The following is an 11,587-nucleotide window of genomic DNA, read 5'->3' as shown; positions in this document are numbered from 1 at the left end:
CCTCTATGTTTGTTTCCGTTGTCTGGTCTTTTGTTGATTCTTGGGTATTTTGCAGTGTTCCATGTAAAACACACACTCACGTACACACGCAGGGATTGAAACCTCTTGAAGATTGGGCAGAAGCCAACACTTCTTCCCTGGTCACTCCCGACATGGAATGCCTATCTCACATACAAACACTCACACAAGCGTTCGCAAAACTATATATAAACTAGCAATACATTTAAGTTTAAGTTAATGAATAAACTTGGTTCTACACAGATGAAAATTATATTGTTTTTAACTTAAACTACTTTAAAAATAGGCCTATTTTAATGGGAGAATAAAACAGAAACTATTAGTTTTTGAAGCGTACTGCTTTTGTCGTTTATTGACTTAAAGTGTAAAGGGCGGAAGTAAGATTTTAAAAACACACTTTAAAATTGAACCAATAAGTTGGTGATTTGCTTAAAAACATACAAACATAAGTTCTTTAAAAATTTACCGATGACAAGACTAAAAATGCAAAAATACCATTAAAATTGTGACAAATCATACATAACTTAAGCTACAGAAACATGGGACTCTTAATAAATAACGTTGATGGACAATTACGATTACGAATAAAAGGACATTCAATGACATGGAAACAAGGATGTGACAATTTAAAAAACTCTTAATAATGACCGAAAAACGGATCCCTACCCTATTCTAGCTGGCACTACCGTCTATGCTATGACTTATCCATTCTACAGCTAAAAAATACTATCGAAGCGAGCATTTAATCTCGGTTGGAGCGGGTCGATTTGTTCCTTGAATTCCAAGCCTATGCCTGGACTTGAATATTAATTTTAAGTACCGACCCACTCGGTGTTTGGGGTAGGATCACGGCCGTTTTGACTTATGGGATGGAGGTGCTGTGATTTACCGGCGTTTCCGACCCTTTTTGTATCCCTTGCCATACCAACCGGCTTGAGTGCGGGCCAGTTTCCGCGGGAAGCTGGTGCTCAGTTGCTGTCTCCGTTTAGCTGTTTCGGCAGCCGCTATGTGTGCCAGCGATATATTCTCGTCATAGTCATCCTCATCGTCGGAGGTGGGACAGCATTCGCAGACCACAAACCGGCCGCTCCTGGCCCGCTTCTTGTGCTTTCGCTGGTTGAGGTTCCACCGCCGATAAAACTGGCAATCCAGCTCAGCATAGTGATCGAAACAGAAATCGCAGCTTGCGGCGGATCGGTTCATCGCAAAGTTCGGCACCACCTGCGAATTCCAGATGTTGAGATCGGGTGGCGGAGGTATCAGTATGCTGTGCAGGCCGGAATACGCGTACTTAGCATCATGCCAAGTGGGTAGCTGGCGAAGGAGCTCCTCGTCATTGTTCAACCGCAGCAAATCCACTTGGGCCAGCTCGCTTTCATCATCCTCGTCCTGATCGTCGTTCTCGTTCTCTGTGCTGGATCCATCATCGCTCTGGACCTGAATTTGTAGGCTGTGAAAAGCAGGCTTTGGCTCCACAAAAGGCGTAGAAAGAGGCGCTCCGATAGGTACCAATGGTGGCAGCTGCAGTGGCTCTAATTTGATCTCTTTTGGAGAAGTGACGTTGTTTTCCACTTCCACTTGTGTTTGTTGTATGGCGACTAGTTTGGGCAGTTGTATCATTTCATCCGACTCTTCTTTTAGGGTGAGAGGTTCCAATTTTGGCAGAAGCTCCAAAAGATGCATTTCCTGCTTCACCACCGTCTCCTTAATTTCAATATCGTCCAGTTTCACTTCAGTCTCTATTTTAATAGATTTTTCCTCCACCTCTAGGATGGATCCATTCTCGGTAGCTATCGCCCCATTAGCAACGGTCTGCTCTACTGTGATTTCTTCCTCAACTTTGAATTTCTGGCGCAACTCCAAGTTGGTCTTGATTCGTCTACCGTTCTTGATGGGCGTCCGAATGCGAGGTCCCTTTCCGATGGGAAAATCACTGTAGTTGAAGCTGCAGCTCTCGCTGGAAATGGTCGAGTCTTGTGTTTCTTCGGTGGTGGTGGTGAAGGCTTCTTCCTCGTCGGCATTCTTCAGCAGTGGTTGCGTTAGAGTGTGCAACTCCTCGGGCATTAGGAGCGAGGCATGGGCAAAAATGGGATCTTTTTCCTTTGTGTAAACGGGCACTGAAATGTTAAGCAGGTGCATCAACTGGGCCATTACCCGATCGCACTTTCCGTTGATCTTTATGCTGGCAATCGAGTCCTTTGGTGTCCACTGCAAGTTCACCACACAAATCTTAGCACGTTGTCGAGCAGGCCGATCCATCTGCCACAACCATGTGTACTTCTTCAGCACTTTCAGACTTGATCCCAGGCAGAGAATTACGTCAGCGCGTTCAGCATTAGCGGTTGCTCCAGCCCAGTTCAAGGGCCACTTTAGATTTCCCCGCTCTCCAAAGTGTACAATGGTGTCGTACAAGGGCTCGGAGCATCTGTGACACAGGCGGTGGGTCTTGTGGCAGTACCGGGCCGTCATCTCCGTGGTGTCAAACTGTCGCCAATATATACCATTTGGCCGACAGTTCTTGCACACCTCTACGTACATGTTCCCGTGAATTTCCGACAACGATTGTCGCGGCAAGCCGGATCTTAAGTGCAGGCCATCACAGTTTTGGGACACCACATGATGAAGGATTCGCCGGCGGTGCAACTCATACAATGCCATATGCGTGTAGGTGGGATTTGCGCTGGACAAATCGTGCTCGCCAATCTCCTGGCCCTTCTGCAGCAATGTCCAGATGCCTTGGCTACCCCGATAGTCCGGAATGAGGGCTGCCGTGCTTATCCCAGCTCCCGTGTAGCAAACTAGGTGCTTGGCCTGCGATATGATGTTGGCTAGCTGTTCCACCTTGGCCTCGATTACGTGCGCCGCATCCTCTCGCTCCACTACCCGCTCTTTGTAGATCTCAACCCGTTCCTTGCGCTTCTTGGTGGCCTTCACCATGTCAGGATGCTTCTCGAGGAACTGGCGATCGTCTGCCGAGCGCAAAGAGTCACATTTCCTCATTATCATCGAAACCTGCAAGTAAGTGGTGGTTTAATTAACATGTTCATGCATAATTGGTCAGAAATTAACCCTTGCAATATGTTTATTAAACTATGAATAAAAAAATCTATTTATTTAAGAGTGAAAGCGTCTGATTTTGTGAAAAAATTTAATAAATTTTTGCAAGGGGTTAAATACGCAAATATACACAGTGTGCGCACACACACTAGCGCACACTAATTACCCTTCGCATGGCATCCTTCCGTCTACGCTTCTCATTGTCCTTTTTGGCCGGATTCATCTTCGCCCGTGTTATATAAGACTGCGCCACATCCACTGGGGACTGGTCCATGTCCAGTTCCTTAGCCATGGGCTGTTCCGGCGACTGCTCCTCGTCCTGCTCCATAGTGCGTCCGGCACAATTGGCAACTATGCGGGAGCACCAAGCTCGCGGATTGAAAAGGGGGGATTGCCGAGATTGCTGCGATACTTGCCACAGGATCCACGCTTACATTTTATTACAGCTTAAGAAACAACAGCATTAGCCATTTCGAATTGTACAAATACTTTTGTTTTGTAAATGTTTTATTTTTTTTGTGGGAAAAAGGTAAACAACTATCGATGTATAGACCGATAGTTATGAGTTATCGATTAATCAGGGCTCCAACACTCGTGAATTTCAATAATTTTAATAATATTTTAATTTTAATCACATTTAATAATAATCATCATTTTAATAATAATTTAAGTACCTTAAATGATTTGAAGATCGATTCTTCATCAATCTGTATCAAAACTTGGGAACAAAATATTTTTTCGATTTTTTTCCAAATTTTCTGGGGCATCCCCTTCAAAAGTGGTCAAAATGCATAGATCACAAATATGGCCCACAGCTAAAGCCATATCTTTGCCAATCAGTATCCGATTCTCAAACGGAGTACCTAAAATGATTTGTAGATCGATTCTCCATCAATCTGCATCAAAATCTGGGGATAAAATATTTTTTCGATTTTTTTCGATTTTTTTCCAAATTTTTTGGGGCATCTCCTTCAAAAATGGGCAAAATGCAAAGATCACAAATATGGCCTACAGCTAAAGCCATATCTTTGCCAATCATTATCCGATTCTCAAACGGAGTACCTTAAATGATTTGTAGATCGATTCTCCATCAATCTGCATCAAAATCTGGAAACCAAATATTTTTTAGATTTTTTTCCAAATTTTCTGGGGCATCCCCTTCAAAAGTGGTCAAAATGCATAGATCACAAATATGGCCCACTGCTAAAGCCATATCTTTGCCAATCATTATCCGATTCTCAAACGGAGTACGTTAATTGATTTGTAGATCGATTTTTCATCAATCTGCATCAAAATCTGTGGACAAATATTTTTTCGATATTTTTCCAAATTTCCTGGGGCATCCCCTTCAAAAATGGGCAAAATGCAAAGATCACAAATATGGCCCTCAGCTAAAGCCATATCTTTGTCAATCATTATCCGATTCTCAAACGGAGTACCTTAAATGATTTGTAGATCGATTCTCCATCAATCTGCATCAAAATCTGAAGACAAAATATTTTTTAGATTTTTTTCCAAATTTTCTGGGGCATCCCCTTCAAAAGTGGTCAAAATGCATAGATCACAAATATGGCCCATAGCTAAAGCCATATCTTTGTCAATCAGTATCCGATTCTCAAACGGAGTACCTTAAATGATTTGTAGATCGATTCTCCATCAATCTGCATCAAAATCTGGAAACCAAATATTTTTTAGATTTTTTTCCAAATTTTCTGGGGCATCCCCTTCAAAAGTGGTCAAAATGCATAGATCACAAATATGGCCCATAGCTAAAGCCATATCTTTGTCAATCAGTATCCGATTCTCAAACGGAGTACCTTAAATGATTTGTAGATCGATTCTCCATCAATCTGCATCAAAATCTGGAAACCAAATATTTTTTAGATTTTTTTCGAAATTTTCTGGGGCATCCCTTTCAAAAGTGGTCAAAATGCATAGATCACAAATATGGCCCACAGCTAAAGGCATATCTTTGTCAATATTTATCCGATTCTCAAACGGAGTACCTTAAATGATTTGTAGATCGATTCTCCATCAATCTGCATCAAAATCTGGAAACCAAATATTTTTTAGATTTTTTTCCAAATTTTCTGGGGCATCCCCTTCAAAAGTGGTCAAAATGCATAGATCACAAATATGGCCCACAGCTAAAGCCATATCTTTGTCAATTATTATCCGATTCTCAAACGGAGTACCTTAAATGATTTGTAGATCGATTCTCCATCAATCTGCATCAAAATGTGGGAACAAAATATTTTTTCGATTTTTTTCAAAATTTTCTGGGACATTCCCGTTAAAATGAGAAAAATGCATAGGCCACGAATATGGCCACCAGCGCAGGCTATATCGTTGCCAATATTTATCCGATTCTCAAGCGGAGTACCTTAAATGATTTGAATCCTTAAATCTGCATCAAAATCTGGGGACAAAATATTTTTTCGATTTTTTTCAAAATTTTCGGAGGGATGCTTTGAATTTTTCTTGATTTGAAAGAATGCGTAGTAATAGCAATACAGCTATCATTGATTGCTGTATCTTTACTAATAAATATGAAAGTCAATTACCTATTTCAATAAAGAGACATGCTAATTGTGTGTATAAATAACAAAGTTATTAATTATTAACTAATACTTCGACATTGTTTTTGTGATCCAATCGAGATATGGGAATATCCGCGTGTAAACTCCTGGGATTCCCGGCGTACCACATGATAGACCTGCTGATGTAATGCCAATGACATTATACATGCACGGGAAGTCTTTGTGGTACATCAGCAAAGGTCCGCCGGAGTCGCCGTTGCAAGTGTCTCTGGCCATTTCAGAGCCCACACAGAGTTGGGTTCTGCCGTTAAATCCTTCCGGGAATTCCTCAAGCTGACGAGTCACTAGTTTCTGACACACCTGCGAGGGTGAACGATTATAGATTTGAAGTTTAAACATGTATAGATGCACTTACTCCACTTCCGTAGCGATCCAGCATTACTTTTTGCAGCATCGATGAAGGAGTCCCCACTAAACCTGTGCTGCCCCAACCCACAGCTATGTAGGAGTTTGAGTTCCGCTCGTCTTCGGATGGAAGGCAAGCAGGATGTTTGTATAGGTCGAAGACAACTTTTTCCCCCAGCATTATTAGCCCAATATCGTTGTAAAACTGTGGGTCCTCATAACCAGGATGGGTTATGTATTCAGCCACATTATAATCTCTGGGTGAGGCATCATCTTCCCCAGATTCGAAATCTAATTCCCCCAGTCGTACAACATTTACTTCGCCTCTAAGGATTCAAATAATTAGAACAAAAATTATTCAGTTTCCAGACAAAAAACTTACTGATCCGACTCCAGGCAATGGGCAGCGGTAAGAACAAACCGGGCACTAATCAGGACACCTCCGCAGAACCAGTTAGTTTGCCCTCCATTTCCATTACGGCGTCCTAGCCTGGCCATGTGCGGAAACTCCCGGGGCTGTGCCGGATGCCCACCAACAATCAAAGGCGTATAACTCCGGCAATTATCGATGGTGAAGGTTTCAATCGTAGCTCCGGGAAACAAGAAACTATATTGCACCGTCTCCTCAAATATTTGCTGTTTATATCTTTTGCAAGCTGAAACGATTATGTTATAGATGTTATATTTACTGACCACATCATTACTGGGTACTTACACTTGACTACATCCGGGAGCTGGCCAAAAATACTTGGTAGAAGTGCTACCAATACGGCAGCTATCAGTGCCTGAGACATCTTCACCCCAGATTTAGAGACGTTCGCCAATCGACTGAGGCTTAACACTTCGATCTGAACGGGTTTGGCCTCCGATCAGAGAGCGATCGAGCAGATGGGCTTGGCCCCAGTGGGGCGGCGTCTAGGTTCAAGCGGGTAAAAGCTACCAGAAATCCCCAGAATCAAGCAAGTTCAGCGAAAACAATTAACCCACCATAAAACTGATTTGTTTACTTTTTCATTAATAGTTATGCAAATTAAATGCTTGGACAAGCTCGATAATATACAATGTTTATACGCCACTTTGTCAGATAGCTCATTTATATATTAAAAATCTACATTTACATTTTTTCTATACCGATCTAGTATTGAATTTCTTTAAATACTCATTAATATTTGTTAATTTTTGGCCATCTCCCGTTTGATCCAGTCTAGATAAAAATGAACCCTAGTATACATCCCTGGAAAATCGGGAGTGTCGCAGGCCACAGCGACAGAAGTAATCCCCATCACGTGGTACAAACAGGGGAAGTCCTTGTGGTAGGTCAGAACCGGCCCGCCGGAGTCTCCGTTGCAGGTATCATGGCTTGGTTCATTGGATCCAATGCAGATTTGGCTAGAAGCATTATAGCCATTTGGCAGTTCCTCGTTTTTCTCCGCCGTGAGCTGGCATCGAGTCCTAAAGTTTAGGAGCTTGACCTTTTTCAAAATTTTACTGCTTTCAGAGCCAGGACGTGGAACCAGCGCGGTCTGTCCCCAGCCAATAGCAACAAAACTATTACTCTTTCGTCCATCCTCGAAGGGCAAACATGCCGGGTGCTTGTATTCATTAAACGTGACATTTCTATCCAGTTTCAATATGGCGATGTCGTCGTAGATGACCGGATGTTCATAGCCGGGATGTACAATGGGTTTCCCTTCCTCAGTCCAAAGTCCAGGGCATCATCCTGGTTGTTGTCAAACTCCAGCTCTCCTAGACGGACAATATTAATGGCTCCCCTGGAAGATATACGATTTCATAAATAAACAATAATATTTAATGATTAGAGGATGTTCAGAATCGTGGCGTATTGGAACAAGAATGACTATTTTCTAGCTTGATGCTGAGGCTTTAGGGAATTTTTCAAAATAAAGTGCTTTAATATCCCAAATATGAAATAGTAGTTCTACAATACGCACTATAACGATTATTGATCTTGATAATTGAAAGCCATGCGAAAGTCGATATGTGAATTTTATATCAATAAATGGCAGAAAAGATTATTTATTGATTAATAAAAAAAAAACCCTATATAAAACTTAAAAACTTACTCAAAACTCAAAACGCAATGTGCTGCGGTTAGAACGTGCCGGTTACTAATTAGTGTCCCACCACAAAACCAGTTAACTTCGCCTTCATCGTCGCGATGACCGAGCCTGGCGGCATGAGGAAATTCCTTGGGAATCGCAGGTGCCCCGCCAATGATAACGGGTGCATAGGCTTTGCACTTGTTTCGGGTCTTTCTGATAACCGGTGCACCCTCGTACAGTAGGCTGAATTCAGCGACTTCTTCAAACAGACTTGTTTTGTATCCGGTACAGGCTATTAACGAAAATCGGTTATCATTAAGGCTGGAAATATTTCAGTTTACTAGATCACCCACTGCTTACTATATCCGCATCTTGAGCCGCCACCCAGTATGTGGTTAGAAGCCACAAGATTACTTTCAGTTGAAAAAGCTTCCCAGAAAACACAGCTTCCATCGTCCGATTGTTGTCACGATCAGTAAGCTACTGACTTATAGAAATCATAAAGCTAATCTATGAGAGATACTCGAGTGCATCGTAATCTCCCCAGGAGAGGTATTAAGCCCTGGGAAAGTCCGTCAGCTTCTTGATGAGAAATTGTTTTCCAAATCAGTTCAAAGTTTGTAAAATTGGAAATTTATTAAATCTTCAGGAACGGACACAAGCTATAATCATCAAAAAACACATTTTCACGCTTTGACATTACACGGAAACCGGTTGGGAGAGTGTTTAAATAATTTCAGCGACTGCCTTTCCAATAAACAAATGCAAATTATCGGGAGTTATTTTTAAAATGCATGCAATTAAAGCTTTACTAAGAAATCTGTTCTTAATAGTTATAGATTCAAACATCAGGTAACTTTGGCCATTTCCTCTTTGATCCACTTAAGATAGTGGCTGACCCTTGTGTAGACGCTGGGCACATCCGGGGTGTCGCAGCTTATCCCTGTGGATGTGATCCCCATTACATGCTGCATGCATGGATAGTCTTTATGGTAGACTAGCACCGGGCCTCCAGAGTCTCCGTTGCAGGTGTCCTTGCTGTCCGGCGACCCAATGCACAGTTGAGTGGTGGCATTGAATCCATCAGGCAGGTCTTCGTTCTTTTCCGTAGTGACTAGACAGCGTTGATGGTAGTTTCGCAGCTCCACTTTTAGCAGCTTCTTGGACTCTGCCTGGGCCAGCGCCTTCTGACCCCAGCCTATGGCAATGAACTTATCGTGGATCTCTCCGTCGTCAAATGGCAAACAGGCGGGGTGCTTATACAGGCTGAAGTTAACAGCCCGATCTAGACGCACCATACCGATGTCGTTGTAAAGGTCCTTGAAGTCCGGATGCTCTATGGAGCGCAATACACCAAAGTCTTCCGGCTCGGCGTCGTCCTCATCGGTGTCGAACCAGAGTTCTCCCAATCGAACGACATTGACTGCTCCACTGAAAGACCGATAAGGATTATTTTAAATCCCCCAGAAAGTAGCCTTGTAAGACTCACTGTTCGGTGTAGAAACAATGTGCTGCCGTGAGAACCAGACGGTTGCTGATCAATGTGCCACCACAGAACCATTTGGTTTCATTTTTAGCATTCCTGTGGCCAAGACGAGCTGCATGAGGAAATTCCTTGGACTCTGCCGGATCTCCGTCCACAATTAACGGCCGCGATCCATGGCAGGAATCGAGTGTTTCCCATGTAATTGGTGCATTGGGAAACAAGAAGCTAATGGCCACCCGTTCCTCGAAAACATGCTTTTTGAATAGAGTGCACGCTAAGGTAGATGAAAATAATAGAAACTCTTTACTGAAAGTTGACCTAAACTCACCTTTTTGAACCGCAGGATCAGGGTTTTGACCAAGAACGAGATTGCTGGCAAGGGAGATCAGCAGAAAGATAGACCGAAACATGATAGACCGCTATTGATAAATGAACTGCCGGTGAACACGATCGTCTCGCGACTGATCGAATCAATGTTTATCAACTAGTTTTTAATTGCGCAGTTTAACAAAGCTTCGATCGTCGCTAATCCCGCTCTCCATCAGCTGTTCCTAAACATAGTATATACCACCTTAGAAAGATAATCTTGACTGATCAGTATCAGTTTAAAAAACCGTTGGCTTAACATTTATATTAATGTTGTTTCTATCATACAAAGATTAACAATATAAATTACAATAAATAGGACTAATTAAAGTGTATTCCCGCTGAGTTGAAGGCCAACAGGAGTCGCATAAAGTCGTCAATGTCCATGGATCTCGCACGGTTAGTGGCCATGTCCAGTTCTTCTAAGATGCCAATGACTTTGTCTTGCATATTGAAGTCATCCTCCACGGGCTGCGAAAATAATGGTCAAAGTATTTGAGATTGATTTATTTGAAGATGAATTATAGTAGGGCCTACCTCGTTTCTCAGAGAGCGATACAACTTGTAGTTCTTCTCGAGCATGTCGATCACGGAGGATACCTTAAAGGTAGCCGCCAGCGTTTTGTTTTTGCGAAGGAAAGCGATTCTCGTCAAACCGTCCCACTCTGTGAAATTGACCGGCGGAGGAGGATTCTTGGGCTCCAGACGCACTACGCTAGACTCAACCTTTGGTGGCGGCTTGAAGTTGTTTTTGCCCACCTTCATGAGCATGTCGACGCGGGCCAACAGCTGGGTGTTTATGCTGAGGCGGCAGTACAACTTGTCCCCCGGCTTGGCCACAAGGCGTTGGGCAAACTCACGCTGGAACATAAGAACCGCGCAGCGGAAGAGCGGACGGTGAAGGAGCAGCTTGAAGATCAGTGGCGAACTGATCTGGTAGGGAACGTTGGCAATGCACAGGTCGAAGAAGGGCAGCTCAGCCTTCAAAAAGTCTCCGATAAGCACCTGAAGCTTGGGTTGCAGTGGCGTAGCCTGGACACGTTTTTGGAGCTCAGCTGCGAGCCGGGTGTCGATTTCGCAGGCAATAACCTTCTTCGCCTTCTCCAACATACGAACAGTCATGTTACCGGTACCTGGACCAATTTCCAGCACCACGTCAGTGGGACGCAGGGCAGCCTTCTCCAACATGCTCGTAATCACCAAAGGATTCTTCAAAATGTGCTGTCCGAAATCCTTGTTGAAAACGATACCTGGGGGTACATAACAAAATAAATAGGAGAAACCTATAGAAATTTGGAAATAATCACCTTGCTTTTGCACCTCAGTGTGGATGCGAGTTTTCTTCTCCGTTTTCACCTTTGGCATTTTGACTGGCTGGTAGCTTTTTTTTTAAATCCAAAATATTCTATACAAAATATTTGTTTTGACTCTGCTTCTTGTTATTTGAAGGCAACATGTGCGCTGTTAGTTAACAGAAACTAGAGATGTACCGATAACACCGATAACTCTTCTGTTAAGCATTAACAGAATGTTTTTCGCAGAAAAGTTTAATTTTCCTGTTTTGAAAACATTCCCTAAAGTTTTTTAAAAGTTCAACTTTCAAAAAGTAATAAAGGAAAATCCAAGAAATTTTACTTAATAAGATCTTTTGA

The 11,587-nt window shown here is 42.7% G+C and overlaps 4 protein-coding genes and 1 pseudogene across 5 annotated transcripts; all 5 read right to left on the bottom strand.

Moving 5' to 3' along the window:
• Window positions 1–354: 354 nt before the first annotated feature.
• On the bottom strand, window positions 355–3,618 carry Sirt7 (sirtuin 7). Of its 2 annotated transcripts, XM_017236793.3 has the most exons (3): window positions 3,510–3,618; window positions 3,242–3,444; window positions 355–3,030 (listed from the first exon to the last, which is right to left on the bottom strand). In XM_017236793.3, the coding sequence occupies exons 2-3, from the start codon at window positions 3,401–3,403 to the stop codon at window positions 904–906; spliced, it is 2,289 nt and encodes a 762-aa protein (XP_017092282.2). In that variant the 5' UTR covers window positions 3,404–3,444; window positions 3,510–3,618; the 3' UTR covers window positions 355–903. The 2 variants fall into 2 exon arrangements, with proteins under 2 accessions (XP_017092282.2, XP_043068184.1); XM_043212249.2 differs by having other exon boundaries at window positions 3,242–3,618.
• A 2,060-nt stretch (window positions 3,619–5,678) lies between these two features.
• Window positions 5,679–6,835, bottom strand: LOC108121782 (serine protease snake). The gene is made up of 4 exons (XM_017236070.3): window positions 6,736–6,835; window positions 6,403–6,676; window positions 6,031–6,346; window positions 5,679–5,975 (listed from the first exon to the last, which is right to left on the bottom strand). The coding sequence occupies exons 1-4, from the start codon at window positions 6,812–6,814 to the stop codon at window positions 5,700–5,702; spliced, it is 945 nt and encodes a 314-aa protein (XP_017091559.2). The 5' UTR covers window positions 6,815–6,835; the 3' UTR covers window positions 5,679–5,699.
• A 180-nt stretch (window positions 6,836–7,015) lies between these two features.
• LOC108121781 (venom protease-like) lies at window positions 7,016–8,582 on the bottom strand (annotated as a pseudogene).
• Window positions 8,583–8,717: 135 nt separating this feature from the next.
• LOC108122208 (venom protease) lies at window positions 8,718–10,048 on the bottom strand. Its single transcript, XM_017236764.3, has 3 exons — window positions 9,898–10,048; window positions 9,573–9,843; window positions 8,718–9,514 (listed from the first exon to the last, which is right to left on the bottom strand). Exons 1-3 carry the CDS (start codon window positions 9,977–9,979, stop codon window positions 8,932–8,934), a joined length of 936 nt encoding a protein of 311 aa, XP_017092253.2. The 5' UTR covers window positions 9,980–10,048; the 3' UTR covers window positions 8,718–8,931.
• A 137-nt stretch (window positions 10,049–10,185) lies between these two features.
• On the bottom strand, window positions 10,186–11,399 carry LOC108122209 (probable dimethyladenosine transferase). The gene is made up of 3 exons (XM_070281880.1): window positions 11,243–11,399; window positions 10,473–11,185; window positions 10,186–10,406 (listed from the first exon to the last, which is right to left on the bottom strand). Exons 1-3 carry the CDS (start codon window positions 11,298–11,300, stop codon window positions 10,257–10,259), a joined length of 921 nt encoding a protein of 306 aa, XP_070137981.1. The 5' UTR covers window positions 11,301–11,399; the 3' UTR covers window positions 10,186–10,256.
• Window positions 11,400–11,587: the final 188 nt, after the last annotated feature.

Source organism: Drosophila bipectinata, chromosome 3R (genome assembly GCF_030179905.1).
Source record: "Drosophila bipectinata strain 14024-0381.07 chromosome 3R, DbipHiC1v2, whole genome shotgun sequence".
Classification (NCBI taxonomy): Eukaryota; Metazoa; Arthropoda; class Insecta; order Diptera; family Drosophilidae; genus Drosophila; species Drosophila bipectinata.
This window is presented reverse-complemented; position numbering and strand designations above follow the sequence as displayed.

Bases quoted from the DNA above. Each gene is read 5' to 3' on its own strand.
- Sirt7 (XM_043212249.2), bottom strand. From the start codon at position 3,403: ATGGAGCAGGACGAGGAGCAGTCGCCGGAACAGCCCATGGCTAAGGAA. The intron at 3,031-3,241 runs GTAATTAGTGTG...ACTTACTTGCAG, and splicing joins GGAAGGATGCCATGCGAAGG to GTTTCGATGATAATGAGGAA.
- LOC108121782 (XM_017236070.3), bottom strand. From the start codon at position 6,814: ATGTCTCAGGCACTGATAGCTGCCGTATTGGTAGCACTTCTACCAAGT. The intron at 6,677-6,735 runs GTAAGTACCCAG...TAATCGTTTCAG, and splicing joins GCTCCCGGATGTAGTCAAGT to CTTGCAAAAGATATAAACAG. The intron at 6,347-6,402 runs GTAAGTTTTTTG...TTGAATCCTTAG, and splicing joins CATTGCCTGGAGTCGGATCA to AGGCGAAGTAAATGTTGTAC.
- LOC108122208 (XM_017236764.3), bottom strand. From the start codon at position 9,979: ATGTTTCGGTCTATCTTTCTGCTGATCTCCCTTGCCAGCAATCTCGTT. The intron at 9,844-9,897 runs GTGAGTTTAGGT...CATCTACCTTAG, and splicing joins TGATCCTGCGGTTCAAAAAG to CGTGCACTCTATTCAAAAAG. The intron at 9,515-9,572 runs GTGAGTCTTACA...TCGGTCTTTCAG, and splicing joins CATTGTTTCTACACCGAACA to TGGAGCAGTCAATGTCGTTC.
- LOC108122209 (XM_070281880.1), bottom strand. From the start codon at position 11,300: ATGCCAAAGGTGAAAACGGAGAAGAAAACTCGCATCCACACTGAGGTG. The intron at 11,186-11,242 runs GTGATTATTTCC...ATGTACCCCCAG, and splicing joins CACTGAGGTGCAAAAGCAAG to GTATCGTTTTCAACAAGGAT. The intron at 10,407-10,472 runs GTAGGCCCTACT...TTATTTTCGCAG, and splicing joins ATCGCTCTCTGAGAAACGAG to CCCGTGGAGGATGACTTCAA.